The sequence below is a fragment of the Engystomops pustulosus genome, chromosome 2 (assembly GCF_040894005.1).
Source record: "Engystomops pustulosus chromosome 2, aEngPut4.maternal, whole genome shotgun sequence".
NCBI lineage: Eukaryota > Metazoa > Chordata > Amphibia > Anura > Leptodactylidae > Engystomops > Engystomops pustulosus.
In genome coordinates, this window is record NC_092412.1 from 89742819 (window position 1) to 89765257 (window position 22439).

Below are 22439 nucleotides of genomic sequence, written 5' to 3' on the forward strand. Positions count from 1 at the left end.
TCTATTTTTTACTCTACAATTGTAATTGGTTAGTCACAAGGTTGAGGTTCTAATTCCAACATGCCAATGCCAGATGGCATTGGTCCTGTACATTGGCTTTGGACCTGATTCTCTCTCTAATGTGTTTATCTGCATAGAAAGGAGACACTACTTTTTCATTGGTGGCAGCTGCTTGGTGATTATTTTGGAGGAAAGCAAATGCCTGGAGGATGTATGGAGTTTATTAGACATTTACATAGTCACTATGCTATAATTCTTTATATGGAGTACAGGGGTGGATTTAGGGTGGGGTGGCTCACAAATATTTCTGCTCCGAATGGTAGAGAAGGGAATCTCTGCTCTATGCTCTGCCATAGCTTTCAACCTTATTGGCAGTAGATCACGCTGAAGTGGCTGTTTTTATACCAACCTTTCCTGGAGAAGAGGTGGCATCCCACCAATGTGTGGGACCCCTGAAGATATATGATGTGCACAACTTTGTGGAGACCATAAGATTGGGTTTCCATATATTATCTTGCATACTTTGCACCAAGGTGCATATGCCATTGTACAGTGGGTACAGAAAGTATTCAGACACCTTAAAATTCTTCACTATTTGTTTCATTGCAGCCAATTGCTAAGATCAAAAAGGTTCTCTTTTTTGGTCAATAATTTACACACTGCTCCCGATCTTGACAGAAATAAAACAGAAATGTAGATATTTTTGCTTATTAAACAAGAAAACACTGAAATATTTAATGGTCATAAGTAGTCAGACCCTTTGCGGTCACACTCACATTTCACTCACACGCTGTCCATTTCTTACTGATCTTCCTTGAGAAGGTTTTACTCCTTCATTGGAGTTCAATTATACTGATTGAACTTGATAAGGAAAGGCACACAACTGTCTATAGAAGACCTCACAGCTTACAGTGCATGTCAGAGCACATGAAAATCATGAGGTCTAAAGAATTGCCCTAGGAGTTCAAAGACAGAATTGTGGCAAGGAACAATCTGGCCAAGGTTACAAAAGAATTTCTGCAGCATTCAAAGTTTCTAATTCCATAATCCTTAAATTGAAGAGGTTTGGGACAACCACAATTCTTCCTCGACCTGGCCGTCCAACCAAAGGAAGCAATCATGGGAGAAAAGTGAGAGAGTTAAAGAGGGACCCCAAGAATAATGTGGCTGGGCTCCGGAGATGAAGTAGGTAAAAGGGAGAAAGTTCCACAAAGTCAACTATCACTGCAGCTTCCACCAGTCAGTGATTTATTCAGTTTTTGATATTTCACTTTTTCATGTTTAATAAATTAGCGAAAATATCTACATTTCAGTCAAGATGGGGTGCAGAGTATCCATTAATGAGCAAGAAAAGAACTTTTTTGATCAATGAAACAAATAGTCAAAAATGTAAAGGGGTCTGAATACTTTACCCACTGTATAATTGATATGGACCATAGTGTCTATTATATGTGATTATATCTCTTAGGATATTGTGTCGCTGTTTTGGCATAGTCGCTAATTAGTTGATGGCCACGTCATACAGAAGCATTCCACTGTGCTATGTCTGTATCACTTGAACCAGTTGGTTACTTGTGTACACATTATGAGTGAGTTAGTCTCTATTACAAATATTGATGTGTTTTCTGACTGTCCTATTAAGCAATAGACAATAGTGGTCCCATTTTCCCCACTAAAATATAATGTAGTTTAAGTTTTATCATATATATATTGCATTTTCTTTCTGCTAGTGTGGTTAATCATACGCACACATTAACATACAAGACCATAACCACTGAAAATTTTGTATGTACTGTCTATTGAGAATGTTCCTGACAGTAACCTGGGTCTATCAATCTATCTCTCAATGAACATTTTATTTCAATATTTTATCATTGTAGAAAAAATTGGTAAAGATTCTAAGCGTATAGTTCTCCATTAAACTTCACATTTATCAAATATAATAGTAACAATAATGAATTCTAAAAGGAACATGTGATAAAACGTGTGGTAATGTGCACCATAACATTGGAAACAAGAGGGAAGAGTCTTAGCATGTTTCCATCCACAACTATGTTTAAAGATAACAGGGTGGACACACCTTGGAGGAGGTGAAAAGGTTTGGAAAGGTCACATACCAGGTATGGTCAGGAATTTCACTGAATTAGTGTAGCCTTGTCTCACACTAGAACTTGTAGTCATGGCAGCCTTACCTGTACATTTCAGGGCACAAACAAGAGAAAAGCAACTTCTTGATGGAGAGGTTCTGAGACTAATGTCACGATATGTCTGTATTCCAGATCCCCAGCTCAAGGGCATAGTGACCAGGTTATATTGCAGGCAAGGATACTACTTGCAAATGCACCCAGATGGAACTCTTGATGGAACCAAGGATGACAGCAGCAATTCTAGTAAGTACCAGTAACCTTATCCTCCACTTCTTATGTGTGAAAATCATCCATGTTAACGCACAGGCTGCATGATAAAAAGTCACGTCATGTAGCAATTAGATTTAACTGTTAACTTTCTGAACCCTTTTACAACCATTTTAGTTAGAAGACTACATATGGTATAGTAAGACTAGAAGATACAATCACTATAGAATATTAGTACGATTAATACGATTTTATGGTGATCTGAAATGAAACTTATGTTTTGATGACAAATGAATATATATATAACTTTAAAACTGTATTAAATAGCTTACAGTATTTAAGAAAGATAGAAAAATCCCTGTATGAACCAACATGTACATATACTTTCATTAATATAATTTATTATACAGTAGAGATGGCACTGGACTTTATGTTGTTTTCTTTATCTAATCTTCTCCCTATTTCTAAAAACCCTTTTAACCTGCCCACTAAGATGAATTCATGTAGTCTGTGGGATGATATTTGTTCTAGGAATACAAGTTAAATAATGTCTACCCAGACATGTCCATACTTCAGCATCATTCAAGTGCACCTCACTAACACAATACAATGCAGTGTCATCAGAAGCCTGACCATCAGTGTAAAGGGAATGCCCCAGGGCGAAAATTAGGTATTGCCTACACAAGCCCAATCCACACTTCATTGCATAGTAAATGAGTCCATAAACATTCCTATACACGAAAGAGGGGTTTTCTTTCTGCAGTCCTTAAGAGAATACATTGCATGTTTCTGAGCTCTGGTCATCTGAAGATAGGGTCTGGCATCCCATTATGTGATGTTTGGAGATGAAAAAAAAATGATTTCAAACCCAAGCAGTGTCACAGTTTAGACAGATTCAGGAAACCTTATTAAAAGAGCAGCAAGAGAACTAGGGAAACAGGGAAGGGAAAACTGTCCCTTACTCTAAGACTAAGCTACTCCCATCCTTCAACTGATGGTCAGCTTACTAGGGCTAGCTCCGAACCCGACAACTTCTCTTTCTCTGAACATAAAAACCATTCCAGATAGTTGGGAAAAGGACTAAAGGATACTAGGGTCTTGTGTACTAAATTTGCCCCCCCCCCCCTAGAGAAAAGATTGCTGCAAATAAAACTTGGTGAACAAGCAATCCCTGCATGCACACAAACACACAACCGAGACTGAATACGGGAAGGGTAATAGGGAGGACACGGATAACAGGTAACAACCAGAAGGCACACACAATAAAATAAACCCAGACAAAGGGGAACAGACAAACCAGCTTCCTATAAAGTATAGATGTTACAACAGAACAGAGCCAGGGATAAGTTGCAGATACAACAAATCCTAGCAAAGACTCAATGACAAAACCAGCCTTCAATGGAGCCTGACAACTCCTGATAGGATAATGCAAATGAACACAGCTTAAACCTAAAAACCTCAGCAGGTAAAGCAGAACACCAATAAAAATACTTCCTTTATTTATTTAGCGCACACAGATTATGCACCAATAACAAAAAGACAGGTATAAATAATCAGGCCAAATAGCACAGATGTGGCAGAGAGCCGACCAGAAAGGCCACAAGAGGTTGGTTCAAATCTTGACAAGCAGCGAGAAACACAGTCCCCGGTTACATACAAGATAGGAGGTTTGTTCTTAAGTTGAATTTGTATGTAGGTCGAAACTGTATATTTTATAATTGTAGATCCAGACAAAAAAAAAATTTTGGCCCCAGTGACAATTGGAGCTTAAACATTTTTTGCTGTAATGGGACCAAGGATTATCAATAAAGCTTCATTACAGACACCTTACAGCTGACTATTGCAATCTGGGACTATAGTAACATCCAGAGAGCTTCACTAGAGGTCAGAGGGGTCTGTCTGTAACTATGGGTTGTCTGTAAATCGGGTGTCCTTAAGTAGGGTACCGCCTGTATATGGTTTTATAGGTTGTTTTTACCTGTTACGGTCTGAATTATCACATCTCTTATGGCATAAAATGCTGAGTTATAGACTGGCAGCATACATAAATATTGCATTGTGTTTTTCTGTTATTCATTCCTCCTACTATTCTTGTTATTCTTTTTTCTCTCATCTTCACTTACCCGGGTTTTTGTTTTCTTTTGACATTCTCAACATACTTTGGAAACCATCCTTTTATTTCAGCCCACACTTCTCAGAAACATCACCTCTTTAAAGGGATAAGGAAATCATGTCTGCATTGTTCAAGAAACAAAACTATGTCTGTCAATGGATCATGTCTAATTTAGCTCAATGGAGCTGCAAGACAGGACAAATACCATGGTGTCGGTGTGAAGCTTTGGAAGAGAAAGCTGATGTTGTTTTCTTATCCTAATACAATCTCATTAACATTAAATACTGCTTATAACTTCCTTTTTATTAACACTATTTACCTAATACCAGAGATCTAGTGGAATATGATTATAGTAAGAATATTGTATTTCACAAACACAGAGCAACATAAAACCAAGCACTATAAAGATGCTGCTTGTTTCACATTTTGTATAGTGCCTATTGTATCTGCAAAATATAGCTTTACCGTATACATAAAATAAATATACAAAATATAAAAAATATATATAAAAATATATACATAAAACATAGATATACTGTATATATTATATGCTACTTTTGTCAATGCATATATAATATAAATATTTTATTCTAAAATGAATGCACTGCCATATAATATACATTATAATGCAGCAGATTCTTTTTAACAAATCTTTGTTCTCTACAGCATTATTCAACCTCATACCAGTGGGTCTTCGTGTTGTTGCTATCCAAGGTGTAAAAACGGGGTTATATATCGCAATGAACGGAGAGGGTTACCTGTACACATCAGTAAGTGCAGCAATTTGTTTTTTCCTTCATTATAGTAGGTGATATGAATGTAAAGATAATTTTATAAATTACATCTGATGGTGGGAATTGCATTGTAAGCAGAGAACAGAGGGGATTTGTAGCATGGGGTGATACTTTATCATTAGCCAGATATTTGTATTATTATAAATATTATTGGTATTATTATAAGTATAAAGGCAATAATAGTAAAGAAAGTTGTCTGTCACTATACATTACCCCATAGACTGCCATAATAACTGGATGGAAAGAGTCTAATTTTAAATATGTCATTTTTCTTGTTCCTCGCTGCCATTACCCCATAATCAGTTTCTGTGCTCAACCACTTAGATGTCCCTTATGTGATAAGTGACCATGCTTATAAGTCCTGAATATGCCTTCACAAACTGGGCACGGACCATTGTAAATTCATTGCGTGGGAAAGCCTGTGCATGACATGACATTCACAAATCCACTTCTCTGCCCCTCTCCAGCCTATAGCGGGCTTTTGCGGAAGAACATAATGACAAATTCCCTTCAGAGGGCTTTAGAGGATTGAAAAACAGCATCCATATCAGAATGTATTGTGTCTATTGCAGTTTGGGGTCTACTGTACTTTGAGGTGTACTTGTGCTGATCTGTAATACCACTCATGACCTGTGGACAGATGAGGCACTGCTCTTGATAGGAAGCAGACATATAGTTCAACCCCTTAAAGAGTTCTCCGTTCTAGAATAAATGTTTCCTTGACAAAAATGATCACAAAGCCATTCCCTACTGGGAACCCTAGAAATAATCTGTGGGGAAACCTGACAGTAAGTGCTCAATGTAATTGTAGTGTCACCCCAGGGGGAATAAGACATTTCACAGTTTTATTCCAAATCAATGTGCTCTGCGTATTACTGGATAGGTCAGGTAATTCAGAGAGGCAAACGCCCTTTGTACGTCAAAATTCTACATATTATACTCTTTTCACTGTATATTTTACCCACATAAAATCATTACTCATTGCTAATATTTAAAAAAAATTAAATGAATTTGTAAGGTGGAAGGATATGCTTGAATTTATGTATAAATCCACACGCACAAATCTTCACATATCCAACAAGATCAGCCCCAGCTTTAACCAAGTAATAATTTCCATTCTGTTCCTTGATTTGAAACAAATGTTCCATATATGACATCTAGAATGCTGAGCCTGGCCTCGTTTGTTAGCTAAATTACTGGCCAATTTTGTTATAGCCCTTATAGTTGACATGGTGTTAATACTAGCAGTCCAAAGGTGTTAAGCCAGGGCTTCTCAACCTTTTTCTTATGGGGCGTCACCACTGGTCTCACTTGCCATTACTAATATCCCACTTTCATGTCAAGTTACATCAGTTACTTGCCAGGGGCGTAACTACAGCTGTAGCAGTCATACCAGCTGCTATGGGGCCCACAGTTTCTTGGCACCCTGGCATCTGACATGAAACACAACAGAGTAAAGGATTTGCATCATTATATACATATTATGCTGCACATTGTACAGCATATTGGGGCACATATACTATGGGCTCTATGCTTTGCCTCCCTGGCTATATCTCGAGATATGTTTTTGGAAGGATTGGGAGAATACTGCTTTATAGTGACAAAAAACTTAGTGTAGAAAAAAGTTTGTGATACAACCAGATGGCGCACTCAGAGTGTATTATACAGTTTGGTTTATTTAGGATCTTAAAACACAACGCGTTTCGGGGTTACAGTACCCCTTTATCAAGTGTACAAAGACACCCAGTCGGGTGATCTTAACCCCGAATCCCAAAACCCCCAAAACCCCCAAAACCCCCGACACAAGCCTAACAGACCAACGAGAAATTCCGACGACCCAAAAACCCGTCCCCAAAATCCAAGGGCCCGTCCCCCCACTACCTTCATCAACTCCAAAAATAAAAAAACTTCTAAAGACCAGCACAAATTCAAAAGTCTCAAAACTCCCACCCAAAAACAAAGTACCTTCCATACCTCTCCTGGCCATTACCCAAACGTCCCGAACGTTCTTCCCCGTAAGAATTTAGAGTCTAGGAAGAGCGTCCTCCAGGACCCGGTGACCCCGCTCACTATGAGCCTGACCCCCAAACGGCTTGACAACCCACGAACCCCCGCCTTCTACACTCCCCCCAGTCAACCTTCCCTTGGCCTCCCAAGTATCGAAGAGGGCTGCCCACTCCGATTTCCCCCGACCACTTTCTCATCAGTCCCAGAAACACATGAACCCGTGGACATCCCTTTGTCCTCCACCGTGAAGCCAACCAGTCCACTGAATCTATCATCCATTACCGTGCACAATTCCCCGACTGTTTCTCAAATCGACCACATCGCATCACCCACTCCCCCTATGTCATTACCACCAACCACTCCTCTTAGGGCCTCTACATCCCAGGAACACAACAAACAAGCTATAAATGAGATCCCCCCTACCTCAAACACACCAATGACCCCCCACCACTATTTTTTTCAAAGGGGCCACTACAAGAGCCAAAAAAGAAAAAATGTAGACGAGGCAATAGGGGAGGAAAAAGAAAAAGACCCACCAGTTGCCCCAGTACTACAACAAAAAAACAAAAAACTGAGATAAAGATCTTCAATCTTTCTAAATATGTCCTCAACGAAGCTGAAATTAGCCTTCTGAACAAAGGACTCTCCTATTGCCCGACGTCAAAATTCGACGAATTTCAACTGTTCCGTGACCTCCATACCTTCACCAGGAAACTTACTCTTGCAAGACATTTCAGTCTTCCTAAAACCAACATGAAGAATAACGAGACCCCCTCTTCGGATAGCCTTAGTATAAACATATCCCCTAGTCCCACTTCCCCCAAAGATCCGCTTCCCACTGATTCCTCAAACATTCCCGACACTCCTGACACCACTTCAGTGATTCCCAGTGGGCTTAAACCCAAGTCCACCTATTATCCTCTGCATCATAGAGGCAACAACATCCAAACGTTTGTCTCTATGGTTGAAAAAGAACTACGTACTATTAACTCTAAAACCCAACCCTCCCACAATCTGACACACAAAGAGAGATCGGCAATCAGCTCCTTATTGAAGAATGACGATATCATAATCCGTAGTGCCGACAAAGGAGGCGGCATAGTGATCCAAGATAGGGAAGCCTACATCAAGGAGGCTGAGAATATCCTATCGGACACTAACTATTATGAAGTCCTACCCGAAGACCCCACTCATACTCATGCACAAGAATTAAAAATACTTCTAAACGAGGCTGTGGCCAACAATACCATTACTAAATCAGAGAGAGATTACATCTGGATCGACTCACCATCTACCCCCATCTTCTATCATTTACCCAAAATCCATAAAAACCTACAAAACCCACCCGGACGACCGATCATCTCCGGCATCTCCTCACTCACCTGTAATCTGTCCCACTATATAGATGTGCTCCTTCAACAATATGTCCAAAGTCTACCATCCTATCTACGCGACTCCACCAGCGTTCTGATCAGCCTTCAAAATATCATCTGGGAACCCTCTTATTGGTGGGTGACCCTGGATGTATCATCCTTATATTCAAATATTCCCCATCAAGAGGGTCTCTTCAGAATTAACCAAACACCTTGAAAAAAACAGTACCATGCCCAGAAAACAAAGAATCTTCATCCTGGAAGCAATTCGCTTCAGCCTAACACATAATGTTTTTAGTTTTCAAAATAAAATATTTAAGCAAACCAGAGGCACAGCGATGGGTACGAGATTCGCCCCTAGCTTTGCAAACTTGTATATGGGGGAGTTTGAATCAGAATTTATAGAGAACAACCCAAGATGGTCCGCTAACATTATCTACTACCGGAGATATATAGACGACCTCCTTCTGATTTGGAAGGGAACTGAAGAGGAGATCCAGTCCTTCGTAACCACCATCAATTGTAACAACTGGGGTTTGTCCTTCACCCAATCCGTTTCAAAAACGGAAGTAGAATTCTTAGATCTACATCTACAAGCAAAAGACAATAAAATAAGCACAGAGACTTTCTTTAAGAAAGTCGACAGCAACAGTTTTCTGCATTATAACAGTTCCCATCACCACAAATGGAAAAAGAACATTCCTTTTAGCCAATTTAGACGCATAAGGAAAAACTGCTCTGAAGCTAGTAGCTTTCTAGCACAGAGCAAAATACTTTTTAATAGATTCATAGATAAAAAATTCCCCCAAAAAATTGTCAAATCAGCCTATGAACGGGCCGAACAATTATCCCAAAAAGATTGCCTTGCCCCCAGAGTCAAGCAAGTCTCCAAACAAACACAAAATAAAAACTGCAGACTAAATTTCATTACCACTTACAATGACAACCACTCTCACCTAAGAAATATCTTTGAAAAACATTGGTCGATCTTACTGGATGACCCTTATCTAAAACCCCAATTACCCCCCAGACCCAGTATAACCTACAGAAGGTCCCAGACCCTAAAAAATCTACTTGCTCCAAGTAAACTTCGGCCTATTAGGAGTACAACTACCAATCAACTACTACCCAAGACCACCGGCAGCTTCAAATGTGGTCAACCCAACTGTAAATGCTGCCTCAGCATAAACCATAGAACAAAAGAATTTAAAAGTAACATCACAGAGGAAACCTTTAGGATCAAATCTTTCCTGAATTGTACATCCTCTTTTGTAGTCTATCTGTTGGAATGCTCATGTGGTCTCCAATATATTGGACGCACTATTCAACAACTGAACACGAGGATCAATAAACATCGGAGTAATGTCACTAATGGGTTCCTTAAGCATAGCGTCTCCAGGCACGGGCATTTGTACCACCAAGATGAATTTTCCTCCTTTTCAGTCACCCCCATAGAACAGGTTCCCCCCGGGAACAATAGATACACCAAACTCTGTCAGAGAGAGATGTACTGGATTTACAAGCTCAACTGCTTAATACCTAACGGACTCAACGAATCCCTAGAGAGCACTAACTTTTAACAGAACCTCTATGTAACCGAGTCACATTCCACTATCCCCAATGCATCTACTGACCACCGATGCATATACATTCTAGCGACTCTTAAAAAGAACCCCCATGTAGTCGAGTCCCACTCCACAAACTCTCCATGCATCTACTTACCACCGATGCACACACACACTCTTTAGAGGATTTGAAACCCGAATTAGTGTCATTTTAATTCCTCGAATTATTTAATCATTTTTCCCCATTATCCATATGGTTGAACCTTCCATCCTCTTTCCACTCTTTTATCATCATCTTTCCACAACCTTGGCATCTGCCCATGTATTTGACACTTTTGTGCATTTTCACAGCGACACATTGCCTCGTTTAATTTATTTTCTATATGTGCAAATCGGCCCCCTACTACTATTTCCCTTACTTTCCATGCCCGGATTTGCGCTCCGATTAGCTGGACACCCGTTACGATCTTCTTTCATCACCACTATGAGGCAGCACTCAGTACATGCGCAATGCCCCACAAATTGTGTCGCTCTCTGCATGGCTGACATCTTGTCGGTTTCTTGCGCTACTGCGCATGCGCCCGAGATTTTATGGCGCGCGCTTCTCCCCACTACGAGCAGTTAAATACCCTCATATCACGCCACGTCTCTCAATGCTGTGAGTGATACCGACAACACCACTAGCACTGGTAAGCATATACAAACATCCTCCATCAGTAGCAGCATTACCAATTTTATTTTTATAGTCATACCTATTTTATACATTGTTTCTTATTATTTTCCTCAATGTCTTATATTGTGAATTCATTGTCTAACCATTCTATTAACCTATTATGTATCAACTGATTATTTATTTATTTATTTATTTATTTTTTTAGAGCTATTAAGCATTATGTCATTGTATTAAGTATATCATTTATGTTGATCAACTTTTTAATAATTAATTATCTATATTTTTAACTTATCCCCTTGGGTACAATGAACTATTACCATCACCATCATTGTACTCCTGTTACAAAACAAATACCAACTACAATTTTACTCCTTTTTTTCCCCTGCTCCTATCGCCACTGCTTATCTTTTATAGTCTTTGTACACTTGATAAAGGGGTACTGTAACCCCGAAACGCGTTGTGTTTTAAGATCCTAAATAAACCAAACTGTATAATACACTCTGAGTGCGCCATCTGGTTGTATCACAAATTTTTTCCTCCTATTCACAAACTCCTGAGTGGCACGGCCTTACCACATAGGAGATCCTCCACCGGGAGGCAGCACCAGATCATCTGCCAGTTAAACCTCTAACATCTCATAGCGTTGTGCCTATCCTAGCACAACCCTATACGGTGAGCACAATCTTTCACCCTTACTCCTATCCTCTCAAGAAAGGTGTAACACTATTAGCGCTCTCCCCTTGTCCCTTCTTGCCATACTCTTTCACAAAAAACTTAGTGTGGGATGGGCTGCCCATTAATACAAAAAGGTAGTCAATAAAACCTATAGTATACAGCTGTAGATGGCATATATGTATGAGATCACAGAACACAATTTATCAGCTCATACAGAACCATCTAGATCGCCTGTATACAGGATAAAAGCAATGAACTGCTTTCCAGTCGTCTGTCTACCTCTATAGCTTACAGCATGTTAAGCGACATTGGACATTACATTGCAGTTTACATCCCTAGATTTATGATGTTAGTTTAGTGAAAAACAACCGGCTACAATTGATCATATAACAATTTTAGAGGCCCCCAAGTAATGTATGTCCTCGATATATATGACAAGCTTTCACAAGATAAGTTCAGGGTAACTGATGATCAGTGTCAACAGAAAAATGAAAATGTGCAATATAGTGTCTCTCTGAGACTTTTAAACAAGGTGATGTGGATGACTTATAGCTGATGTCGCTAGAAAGCAATAATGCATAGCACAGAGACAGGTGAGTGTCCCGGGGAACAAAAAACAAATTCTCTGCTAACGGAAAACTCTTCTTATGTTAGGCTTGTAGGAAGAATTCTTCGGTGTATTGTATTGCATTGAAAGTGACTAAAATTATATCAAAAAATTATATCAAATATGCCGTATATACTGGTGTATAAGCTGAGTTTTTCAGCACAAAAAATGTGCTGAAAAACCTCACCTTGCCTTATACATGAGTCAATAAAAAAAATAAACTTACATACTGACCTTCCGACACCCCTAATGTTTGGTGCAGCTCCCCGATGCTCAGTGGCGCTCCTCTTCTGTTTTCTCCGCGATGCTCCTGTCCCTGTGGCTCCTTTCCTGTCTTCTGTAACAGCCAGCAGAAACGCGGCCATGCGGTCTGCCGGCAGGCGCATACTATGACATCATCAGCGGCTGCATCATAGTGTGTGTCGGCCAGCAGAGCACATGGTCGTGTCTCTGCCGGCTGTTACAGAAGACAGAAGAGGTGCCGTGGAGACCGGAGCATCGCGAAGACGGAAGGGGGGCTGCGCAGAACATCGGGACCACCCGAAGGTTAGTATGTAAGTTTAATTTTTTTAAGTTCTGGGCAAACTGGGGGCTTGCTGGCTGATAAATGGGTCTGGCTTGCTAATAAAAGTGGCTGGCTGGCTACTAAAGGGGGCTGGCAGGCTACTAACGGGTTCTGGCTGGCTACTTAAGGGGTCTGACTGGCTATTAACAGGGTCTGGCTGGCTACTAAAGGGGGCTGGCTATATACTAAATGGGGCTGGCTGTATACTACTGGGGGCTTGCTAGCTATATACTGGGAAGCTGTAACCAATGCATTTCCGACCCTCAGCTTATACTTGAGTCAATAGGTTTTCCCAGTTTCTGGTGGTTAAATTAGGGACCTCAGCTTATACTCAGGTTGGCTTATACTCGAGTATATATAGTTAATCGAAATTGTGTGGATACATTAAAGATGTCATACGTAATGTACTATACTATACTATCATTGTTTTCTGGGAGTTTACTGTTGACACAGCTGGTAGCTGAATAGTGGAGTCTGACTTCTGCTGTACCTGCCAGTATGCTTATTACAATACCCCTGAGGAAGCCACCAGGCTCGGTGGCGGAACGCGTGGGGAGCCAGCCCCATCTACCCAAAACCCGGTGATATTTTTTCATTTCATTACCTTGCTTGTATTTTGGTGCATCTGTCCTGTGCTTGACTCATATCCATGTATTACATGTAGTTCTTATTTTTACAAGTCATGCACTGGTTTCGCCGGGCCATACAGGGTAGTTGGGTTAGCAACCTCTCTAGCTTATTCCTTCAGCATTAGATTTACAGGGTTGCTTATAGCAACAAGTGCTCATTGTCTTTGCACATTATACCTTTTTTGCTGCTATATTGAGACTCAGCACTTCACTGTGCTTTTTAATTGTTTTTACTGTTTTGGCTTACACATTGGGTGTACATCTGTATTTATGGAAATAAAGATTTTTTCATTGTTATCACCATTGTGTTTTTGCATCAGTACCTATAACACGTCCCTTCTCTTGGTTCAAATGGTATGCTTATTACAATGTCTTCTAGGCACTGGGACCAGGCACAGCTCACTACACAGTGTAGCATCAAGGAGCACAGGGCTTTACACAGAGTAGTAACTGTGCCTGCTAACTGTACTTCAGATGTGTCCCATGTTCTGTTGACAATTTATTCAACTGATCAGTGGGAGTGGCCAAGCATGGATCAATAACTGGTTATTAAGCAATTTATGCCTAGCTAAGTCAGACATTAGCAATTTATCATTGACTCAAAAGATGATTTGCACCAAATAAAGTAAGAAAAGTGCCTCTTTGTAGTAAACATGTCAAGTTATGTCCATCTCAGAATGTTTTATATTAGAGACCCTTCACCATCTCTACCACCACATTTCAAAGATTCCCCTCCACTTTTTCCAGGAAAATTGTAAATTGGAAATCAATGTCATTAGTTTTCTCTACTGTGAAATGGGCCATCTACTTGACACTAAAGAACTTAAGTTGATTGAGGAAGGGGGGAATTCACATAGAATCACAGCTCTTTAGAAAACAAGAATATTGCTCATCCTTAGTGTCTATCCTTAAAGGGGTTGTCCAAAATTGTCCCCTAACTAGGTGATTGTTGAAGGTCTGACTGCTGAATCACAGGGGTAGGGTGCATTCATGCGGCCATCTGTGGGGATGTATATATGCAGCCGCAAATTTGCGGCCACATATGCATGGCACCGATCCGCACCATGCACAGGTAAAAAATAGAGCATGCTCTGTCTTTCCCCGTGTGTGCAGCCGTGCGCCTCTGTTTTCTATGGAGGGGGGAGGGGTCACAGAGCATACCGCTGTGTAAATGTACCCGTAACCCGTTCTTTTGATCGGTGGGGTCCCAGCAGTCAGACCCTCACTGGTAACCTTGATATCACCTATGCTGTGCATATGGGATAATTTCATAAGTTCAGTTACTTTAAGATCCTTTTCATGATGAATTCGTGTTTATTGTTATTTCCATTTATTCCTGTTTGCGAATGGAATGAAGGAAACCATTTGTGGCCACAGAAAACTCAAATTTCCCTCAATGCCTGTTATTCCTACATTCTTAATAGAAGTAGCGGATGGAAAAAAACAAGTGTAAATTCTTTTTTTTGGATTGCATTAATCCTCATTCATTTTCTTTAATATTGTCCCTCGTGTGCTCATGATTACAAACTATCAGTGGAAAAAGTCTTGAGAATCGTCTTAATGCCAAAATTGCTTGCATAGAAAACCAAATTTTAGAAATTAAAGCCCACGTATAACTCCTGCCTCTGTTTGCTGTTCAATTTTACATCCAACAAAAAGTGATATTTTTATGCCAAGATTGCCCTCTATTATGTTATTTTAGGAATTAGTGGAAATGTCACTGCCTGTTATCTGGATATGAGTTTATGATATCTGCACTCTCCAGTTCCTCTCAGTGGGGAAAAGCGTTGGCACTGAGGGGTCTCTCTTGACATTTGAAATGCGTCACACTGCTGATTGCTGCGTTTTCTATAAGCCCTCATAATTGACTTGTCTAGCAAGAACAACTTCCAGCCACAGGGAAGGATCCAGGACTGTAGATAACAGTGTTCAGAAGGAGATGATGGTAATCATTATTATTCAGGCAGCTTTCAGATACACCTCACAATCAAAGTCAAATGAAAAACAAACTTCCATTGTCGCACAGCTACAGAAATAGGGAAATGTGCGTCTTATTTATGGCTCTATGGAAAATAATTGAGCAGTGTTTACTAAGTAAATTTACAGTGCAGTACAATGCAATGCTCTGGGGGTATATCTATGGATTTATACCAGTAGGATGCTTCTATGCACACATGGATTTACCTTCTGGATTTACCTTCTGGATGTATTTAGGATAAGTTATAAAATGATGACATGACATAAGATAAATTTTTGTGTATTGGCTAACTTGACAGTTCAGTGATTCTCTTTACAGAGCTTGTACCACAAACAAGACTCCTCTTACAAGTCTTAGCTTAGTAGGATCCTACACTTTCACATAAGTCTCCCAGGTTTAAGTGAAGCTGTGGTCACACTTGCTCGGTACAATTCCATCCATCTATTATGGCATACCGGAAAAAGGAAAGTACTCTGCTTCTTTCCAGGACTCCCACCGATCAGACACCTCCATAAGGGATAAGCCTTGTTCATGGTACAATCCACGATAGATACAATCATTACATTTTACGTTCCTAGTTAGGGATAATGCAATATGGCTGTGTTCAAACTGTAGTAAAAAGTAGCTTTGATCCCCACTTTAAATTTTCGTATTCCTTACCTTGTAGATTGACCTCACAGACAGGCTGCTACAGGAGGATAGATTGTAGTAATCTCATGTTCAAAAAAAATAAAAACCAATACCATTAACCCCTTCACGACTGGCATATACATGGCTATATACGGATGTCTTTGACCAAATATTTTGGTAGAGCCATAGCCTTGCTGAGAATAGTGTTTGTGTTTCCTAATGGAGTATTCAAAAAGATGCTTCATATGGGATTGCATGCAATGAATGTTCACTTGACATATATATATAAGATTTTTTTTGTAGAAAATCTAATCTTATTTTTATAATACTCGCAGGCAGTAGTGTCCATTTGTGCCATTATTTGTACACATCTATGATGTCTTTAGAGAACTACACACAATTTTGGTACAGATGATATAGTAATGCAGTAATTTTTTCCATCATATTCAACATTTTTCTATAAATTGAGTTATAAATGGGTTAAATGACTTGAATATCTTTTCCGGATTTTGGATTCTAAAGAATCCAAAGTGTCCACTGAGAAATACTTGAGAGTTTCAGCCCATTAGTGATTTAGTGCCGTAACTAATATATGTAATTAATACTACATTGACTACGGAGAACTTATTAGATGAAGAAAATACATTTCAAGGGCATTTTTGGAGCAATTTTCCGTTATTTTATTGGTTGTAGGGGAAACTGAAAAATTTTGGAAAGTGAAATCTAATATTCAAATGTATTAGTATAAAAATGCAACAAATTGTGCATACAGGGGCTAGGTACTCCTCATTTAAGTTTGGCATCAATGTTAAAGGTCAGAATAGCTATTTATTTTTAGCTTTAGTTGGTGTTTTAATTTTTTTCCTATGGTTTCAGTTTTGTATTCTTTTTAGACAAAGCTTTATCTTCTAAAGTCTTCTGAAGATAGCTTCTACCTGCATTTAAAGGAAAGCACTTGGGTATTTATGTTACAACTTTAGAAAGTAAATAAGTCAAATTGTGTTTGCTTCTTGAAAAAAAAATACTTTTATTAGAATAGATCATGTAATAACAATCCACATTTTTATTTACATTTTGAAAGAATATTAAGTAAATGTTGGCGTTTTCAAATGCGAAATTCTTAAAAGACAGTAATATACAAGCAGAAGACCATTTTCCCCCCTGCTGCTAAGACCTGCCGTCCCTAAAATTGCATCTGTGCGATGATCTATAAATCATGAATCATAGAAGTCAAATGACTATCAGGATGATAGGTAAATTACATCTAAAATAGTTTACAATCTAATTTTTTGAGCTCAAGGCTCAGCATGATAAGGTGATTTCCCAAGGTCAGGGTGATTTTCTGCTATCTACCTCGGGCAGATAGATCTAAACGGTAAAAGTTATAAATAGAGCTTTAAGTAAACAAATAAGACAGTTTTCAAAATTTTTTTTAAAGACTCCCGTTGTTTCACAGTAGAGCTGGAGATTGAATCAGTATAGCATAGACATTTGGTGGAAGATCATTTGCATATTATTAGCACTGACAGGTTTAGAAATCTATGAAGAAATGGGAGAAGGGAATAATTTATCAATGCGGAGCAGGAACCGCTCTGCCACTCAGCTCATGATCCCATTAACAGGGAGCATATCAACAAACACAAACTGGATTGAAGAGATGCAATAGCAGATTGCGGTTTTTAAGACTCTGCTTTTTTTATTGACTCCAACAGGGATGTCAGCGATGTGTTTTCCATAGATAAACTAGTTAAGGGTCTATAGTGGCCTTGTTGAAATAAGCGGCTCCAGATCAGAAGCGAATATATGCACGTTGATGATTTTATAAAATAGTTTGATTTTTACTTAATTTACAATCATTTTAACCCCCCCCCCATTCTGTATTGCAAGTCAGTTCCTTTCACTTTGAGATGCTTATTGTTCAAACAATATTTAGGTGTCAACACCTTGCACAGGTATTTAAGAAGTTCCTGCAGCAGATTCGTGTCGCACATGGCCATTTTGTGGTGCAGCTGCACTAAACATCATGTGCCACAAATTAGGGGGGGTGTTCCGGTTCTCAGTCTGACTGTGTGCCAGATTTAACATGCAAAGCCAGACAAAATTGTGTTGCACGCCCTATGTTAGAGGTGCAACAAAAAAAAGTTGGTGCACTCTGTCAGGGCAGTGCGAGAAGAACGGCACCAGAAATCCTGAATCTGGCGCACCCTGCACTATACACAGGCAAGCAATATTTAGTGTATTTGTTATCTTTGAAGCAGCACCATATAAAGGCCATCCTTGTACATGGTGAAGAAGAGTAAAGGCATGTGACTTTTTAATAAATTGTCAGTGTCTGTATGAACAAACTCTAAAATTAAACACATTTTACAAAAATGCTGTTAAATTGTAAATGACAGATCTAGCAGTAGTTGTAGAAGTGGTTTAATAAATGAGGACACTTATGTAACATGAGAGCAAAAGTGAGAGTGATCCTAATATTTAGCAGTCAATTACATGGGTAGTCAAAGTATGTTCTTGCTATGAGCATCTTTTTTTTTGCATCACATGATTTTTATTTGCCTTGGTACATGCCTATGGAAGTGGAAAGTAAACCTAATTCCACAGTATGTCGTTGCCGTGAAAAAAGGTTGCAGAAAACAAGAAATTTCATTAAATTAAAACCACTTCTTTATTACCTGATGCTCTTACCCCCCAAAACAAGGAATTTGAATGATCATAATAATAATATTTGAATTTATCTGCAGCTTGCATCCCCAATCTCCCCCTACAATCCCCTCAAGCCTCTAAAAGTGACACACCTCAGGCAAAAGAGCATATGTCTTCGGAGGCAATGTATTGTTTATAAGTAAATGGGGGATGCAATGCTAGAAAGATATGTCATACCTTACCTGAGGGTGCTGGTAGTCCATTTCAATAATGTTTTTGCATCCAGTATATAATGTAAAATAGAAAACTATTTAACACATTTTTGGTGTACAATATTTAATCTAGTTTTAGACATTTTTTCGGATAAGCTCAAAAACTTTGGATGGCTTAAAGGGGCTGTCCACTTTCAGCAAATAATCACAATTATACTATTATCTATTATGGATTCCATATCGATTCTTCACAGTTTTTTAGATCTCTGCTTGTTGTCCTTCTGCAGGAAGATAAATTGTTTACTTCCAGTGGATAGAAATCTGTCCATGGTTGTACACAGCCCTGATCCACTCTCTGCGATGTTATTGCCCCATGCACATGTGTGATATCACATGACTAGGGATAGATTTCTACCCACAGGAAGTAAACAATGAAGCTTCCTGTTTAATGCATGATGAATTAATGCAGAAAGTAAATTGGAAAACGTAATAAATTAATAAATGCATGTCTTGAATAGGACAGTTTGTGTGGTATTAGGTCTGCTAATACATGTATTAGATGGTTAATCCATGGGCCAGAAAACCTGAGCCAAATGTGGCTTATATCATACTATTAGAATTTGGGTTAACACATTAGCCAGTGTAACACTGTTACTGTCCAGCAGAACTTTGGTCTGTTCATATCTTTTACATTGAGGTCATCAGGGCTCCTCCTCTTGTATCTGATAGCAGACCTTATAAAGAACAGCTCCAGAACAAAATTGAAATTCATCTACATGTTTACTATAATTAAACTACCGACACTATTTGTTACCGAAAACCAAGTATAACACAAACCATTAGCAGTTTTTCACGATCACTGAGCATGTCCTAGATGTAATTTGTTTCCACTGTATTTGACACTAAGCAGCTTGAAAGTGACATATTGTTAATTCAAAATTTCCTTTTACCTTCTCATGTCGCCTACTTTTTACAGTATTAGTGTACAAATTAGGCTACTGTGTACACGTTTATTTCCATATTACTCTTATTTTGGTCCCGTTAATACATTATTAACAGACAGATGTTATTGAAGCATTGGGCATTGTCAAAAAGAACAATATTGTCCAATAATATTTTATCCATACACACAGGAGAAGCAAATATGAAGCTCTGATATACTAAAAGTTGAGTTCAGTGGTACAAATAATTTCTAATATTAAAATGATAAAATTTCTAATATTAAAATCTAAATGAAACCATGTAGAAAAAGAGATAAAAACACAGACAATAGCAGTAATGGTGTAATAGTTTCTAAACCACAAACAATATTGGTCCTGGATGCTGCTTAAAGGATAACCCCAATGCTCCGCAAGAGGTGCAGGCTGCCAAACTGTAGAGCACACCTGAGGTATCAGGGGAAATCCAATCACATATCAAAGAATAGTAGGGTCAGAGAGTCAGTTAAGTTCACACCTCACAAATAGCATGCATAGATTTAACACCCTAACTAGGATGAAAGAGCAGGGGGGCCTATCCGTCCTTTGGGTTTCCCACCTAGATTAAAACTACACAAGACCTGAACAAAAAAATTACTAGGAAATCATATTTGTCGAATAACTTGGACTTAATTTATAGTTATGAGGTCCCACTAGCAGTATAGTGTCATTGGGTTTTACTTTACAGGCTTCTTAAATATCAGAACTATATAACAACAAAAATATATTGGGGAAGATGGGCAGATTATGTTACACCCCTGTTTTTAAGTCTAGCCATCGCAAATTTGGTATGGAATCATAGAGGTATAGTCAATTGAAGATGGTTGCACAGTTTTTTTGGAATGAATTATCAGTTTTTATAGCAACTCACTTACAAATGCACCAAAGTGGGTAGGATAGTTCACGTTTAGCATATGAACATGTGCTGTGACAGTGATGTGACAAAATGGGAGGAAAACCTACAATCTACAAATTATGGGGTTATGTTGATGCACATTGTCAGTCATTTTGGGAATTTATCATTGCATGAATGGTGTGCCTGGAATAACTGCTACTATTTATTAGTGAGGCTATTTATTTTTATCCTTTTTATTTTTATAACTGTTTATATATGTATTAACCATTTTTATCTGACAATTGTATGTTTTTATGTTTGCACTTTACTTTTGTATATTACACCCTTTAAACTCAATAAGTCTCTGCTTCTAGCCTTACAGAACTTAAGTGCTCAAAGAGATAGCGTTACCAATAGCAAATGTTAAGTAATCTTGTAGCTAAATTTGGATTCTATAATCTAGGTTTCCTAATTGTTGAGATATTTCTGTAGACAGGTGCCTAGTTGCCTTATTATTATAATTTTAATAATAGATGTATAGGTGAAGGCGGTGAAGATTGAAATGAGTATGGAGCTGAGAGACTACAATTTAGATTAAAGGCCACATCTTGTGTAGAAGAGTGGGGTTTTATGTGCTAAATTATAAAGTTCTCTAGCATAGTTGCATCCCGTGGCTTAACTTGAGAGTGGGGGTCCATCACTGTGCCCATTACTCTGAAAAGAAAAAAAAATGTATCCTTAAAGAAAGGTGAAATCTGCAAATGACATGCCTTATTGATGCCAGTATAAGGTGTAACCTGGCCACACTTGTCTTGTATACAAGAAATCCAAAATGTGAATATAATGAAGAGATATAACAAAATAACAGTGTAAATGTACTCCCCCAGTGCATCAAGTTCAGCTACAATCCTGGAATATGAATGCATTTTTCACAGTTCTGCTGCTACTAATAATACAAACAAATTTTTGGTTCTACACTTTTACCACAGCCAATAGCTAACACTTTCTTTAGTTATTGTATGAAAGGCAGTTTTCTCGCTACTATGGTAAAGGTGCACCACAAGAAAGTTGGTGAACTCTGTCGGGCCAGTGCAGGGAAGCGGCAGATTGATGATTTCTGGCGCAGGTTCTTAATGAAACTGGCGCCCCCTGCATTATACATGGGCAGAGCACTTTTAGTGAAGTTTGCCCTCATCTTAGAAAGTGCACCCCTGTGTTCTTTAAATGAGCATATTTACTCTAGTCCTGTAATTTGCCTAGTTTCTAATTAGTAGAACACTTTGTGCAGTGAAGTGAAGGTGGAAAGGGTTATTTCACATGAAATGTTTCAGCAGAGCATTGTTTAAGCACAGGAAACCTAGAAGCTTAGTGACCAAACTGCAAGATAGCACAGATTTTCTGTTCACACAAATACATTTCATTAGTATTCTGTAATCGCTTGATGATGAGGGATGTGGTGCAAGAGTCTGGGGAATTTGAGGTTATTGATCTCTCCCTGAATAGCTACACTACTTGTTTCAGGCATTATATCCTCCTCTGCTTGCTTACATTTAATTGGGCTTTACAACATTACAACAATTCTTGGTGTCTGTGGTAAAGTAAAATACAATGAGGCTGCTTATAATTTATACTTACTGTGTAAGTGATGCATGATACTTTTTTTTGTTTAACCTCTTACACTACATCATTGTTAGGTCCAACATTGTGTGGTCATTTTTTAAAAGATAATTTTTATTACATTTATTTTAACATATATATAGATTTACATTTTTGATAGAGAGCATATTAATGAAGTTGAAATAATAA

The 22439-nt window shown here is 38.6% G+C and overlaps 1 protein-coding gene across 3 annotated transcripts in view; it reads left to right on the forward strand.

The window, feature by feature from the left end:
• Window positions 1-22439, forward strand: part of FGF14 (fibroblast growth factor 14) — a 358169-nt gene that overhangs the window by 246808 nt on the left and 88922 nt on the right. For all 3 annotated transcript variants that reach the window (XM_072135496.1, XM_072135497.1, XM_072135498.1), the window contains exons 2-3: window positions 2280-2390; window positions 5134-5237. In XM_072135496.1, the coding sequence (XP_071991597.1) occupies window positions 2280-2390; window positions 5134-5237 (215 nt within the window). The remainder of the gene's footprint in view (window positions 1-2279; window positions 2391-5133; window positions 5238-22439) is intronic.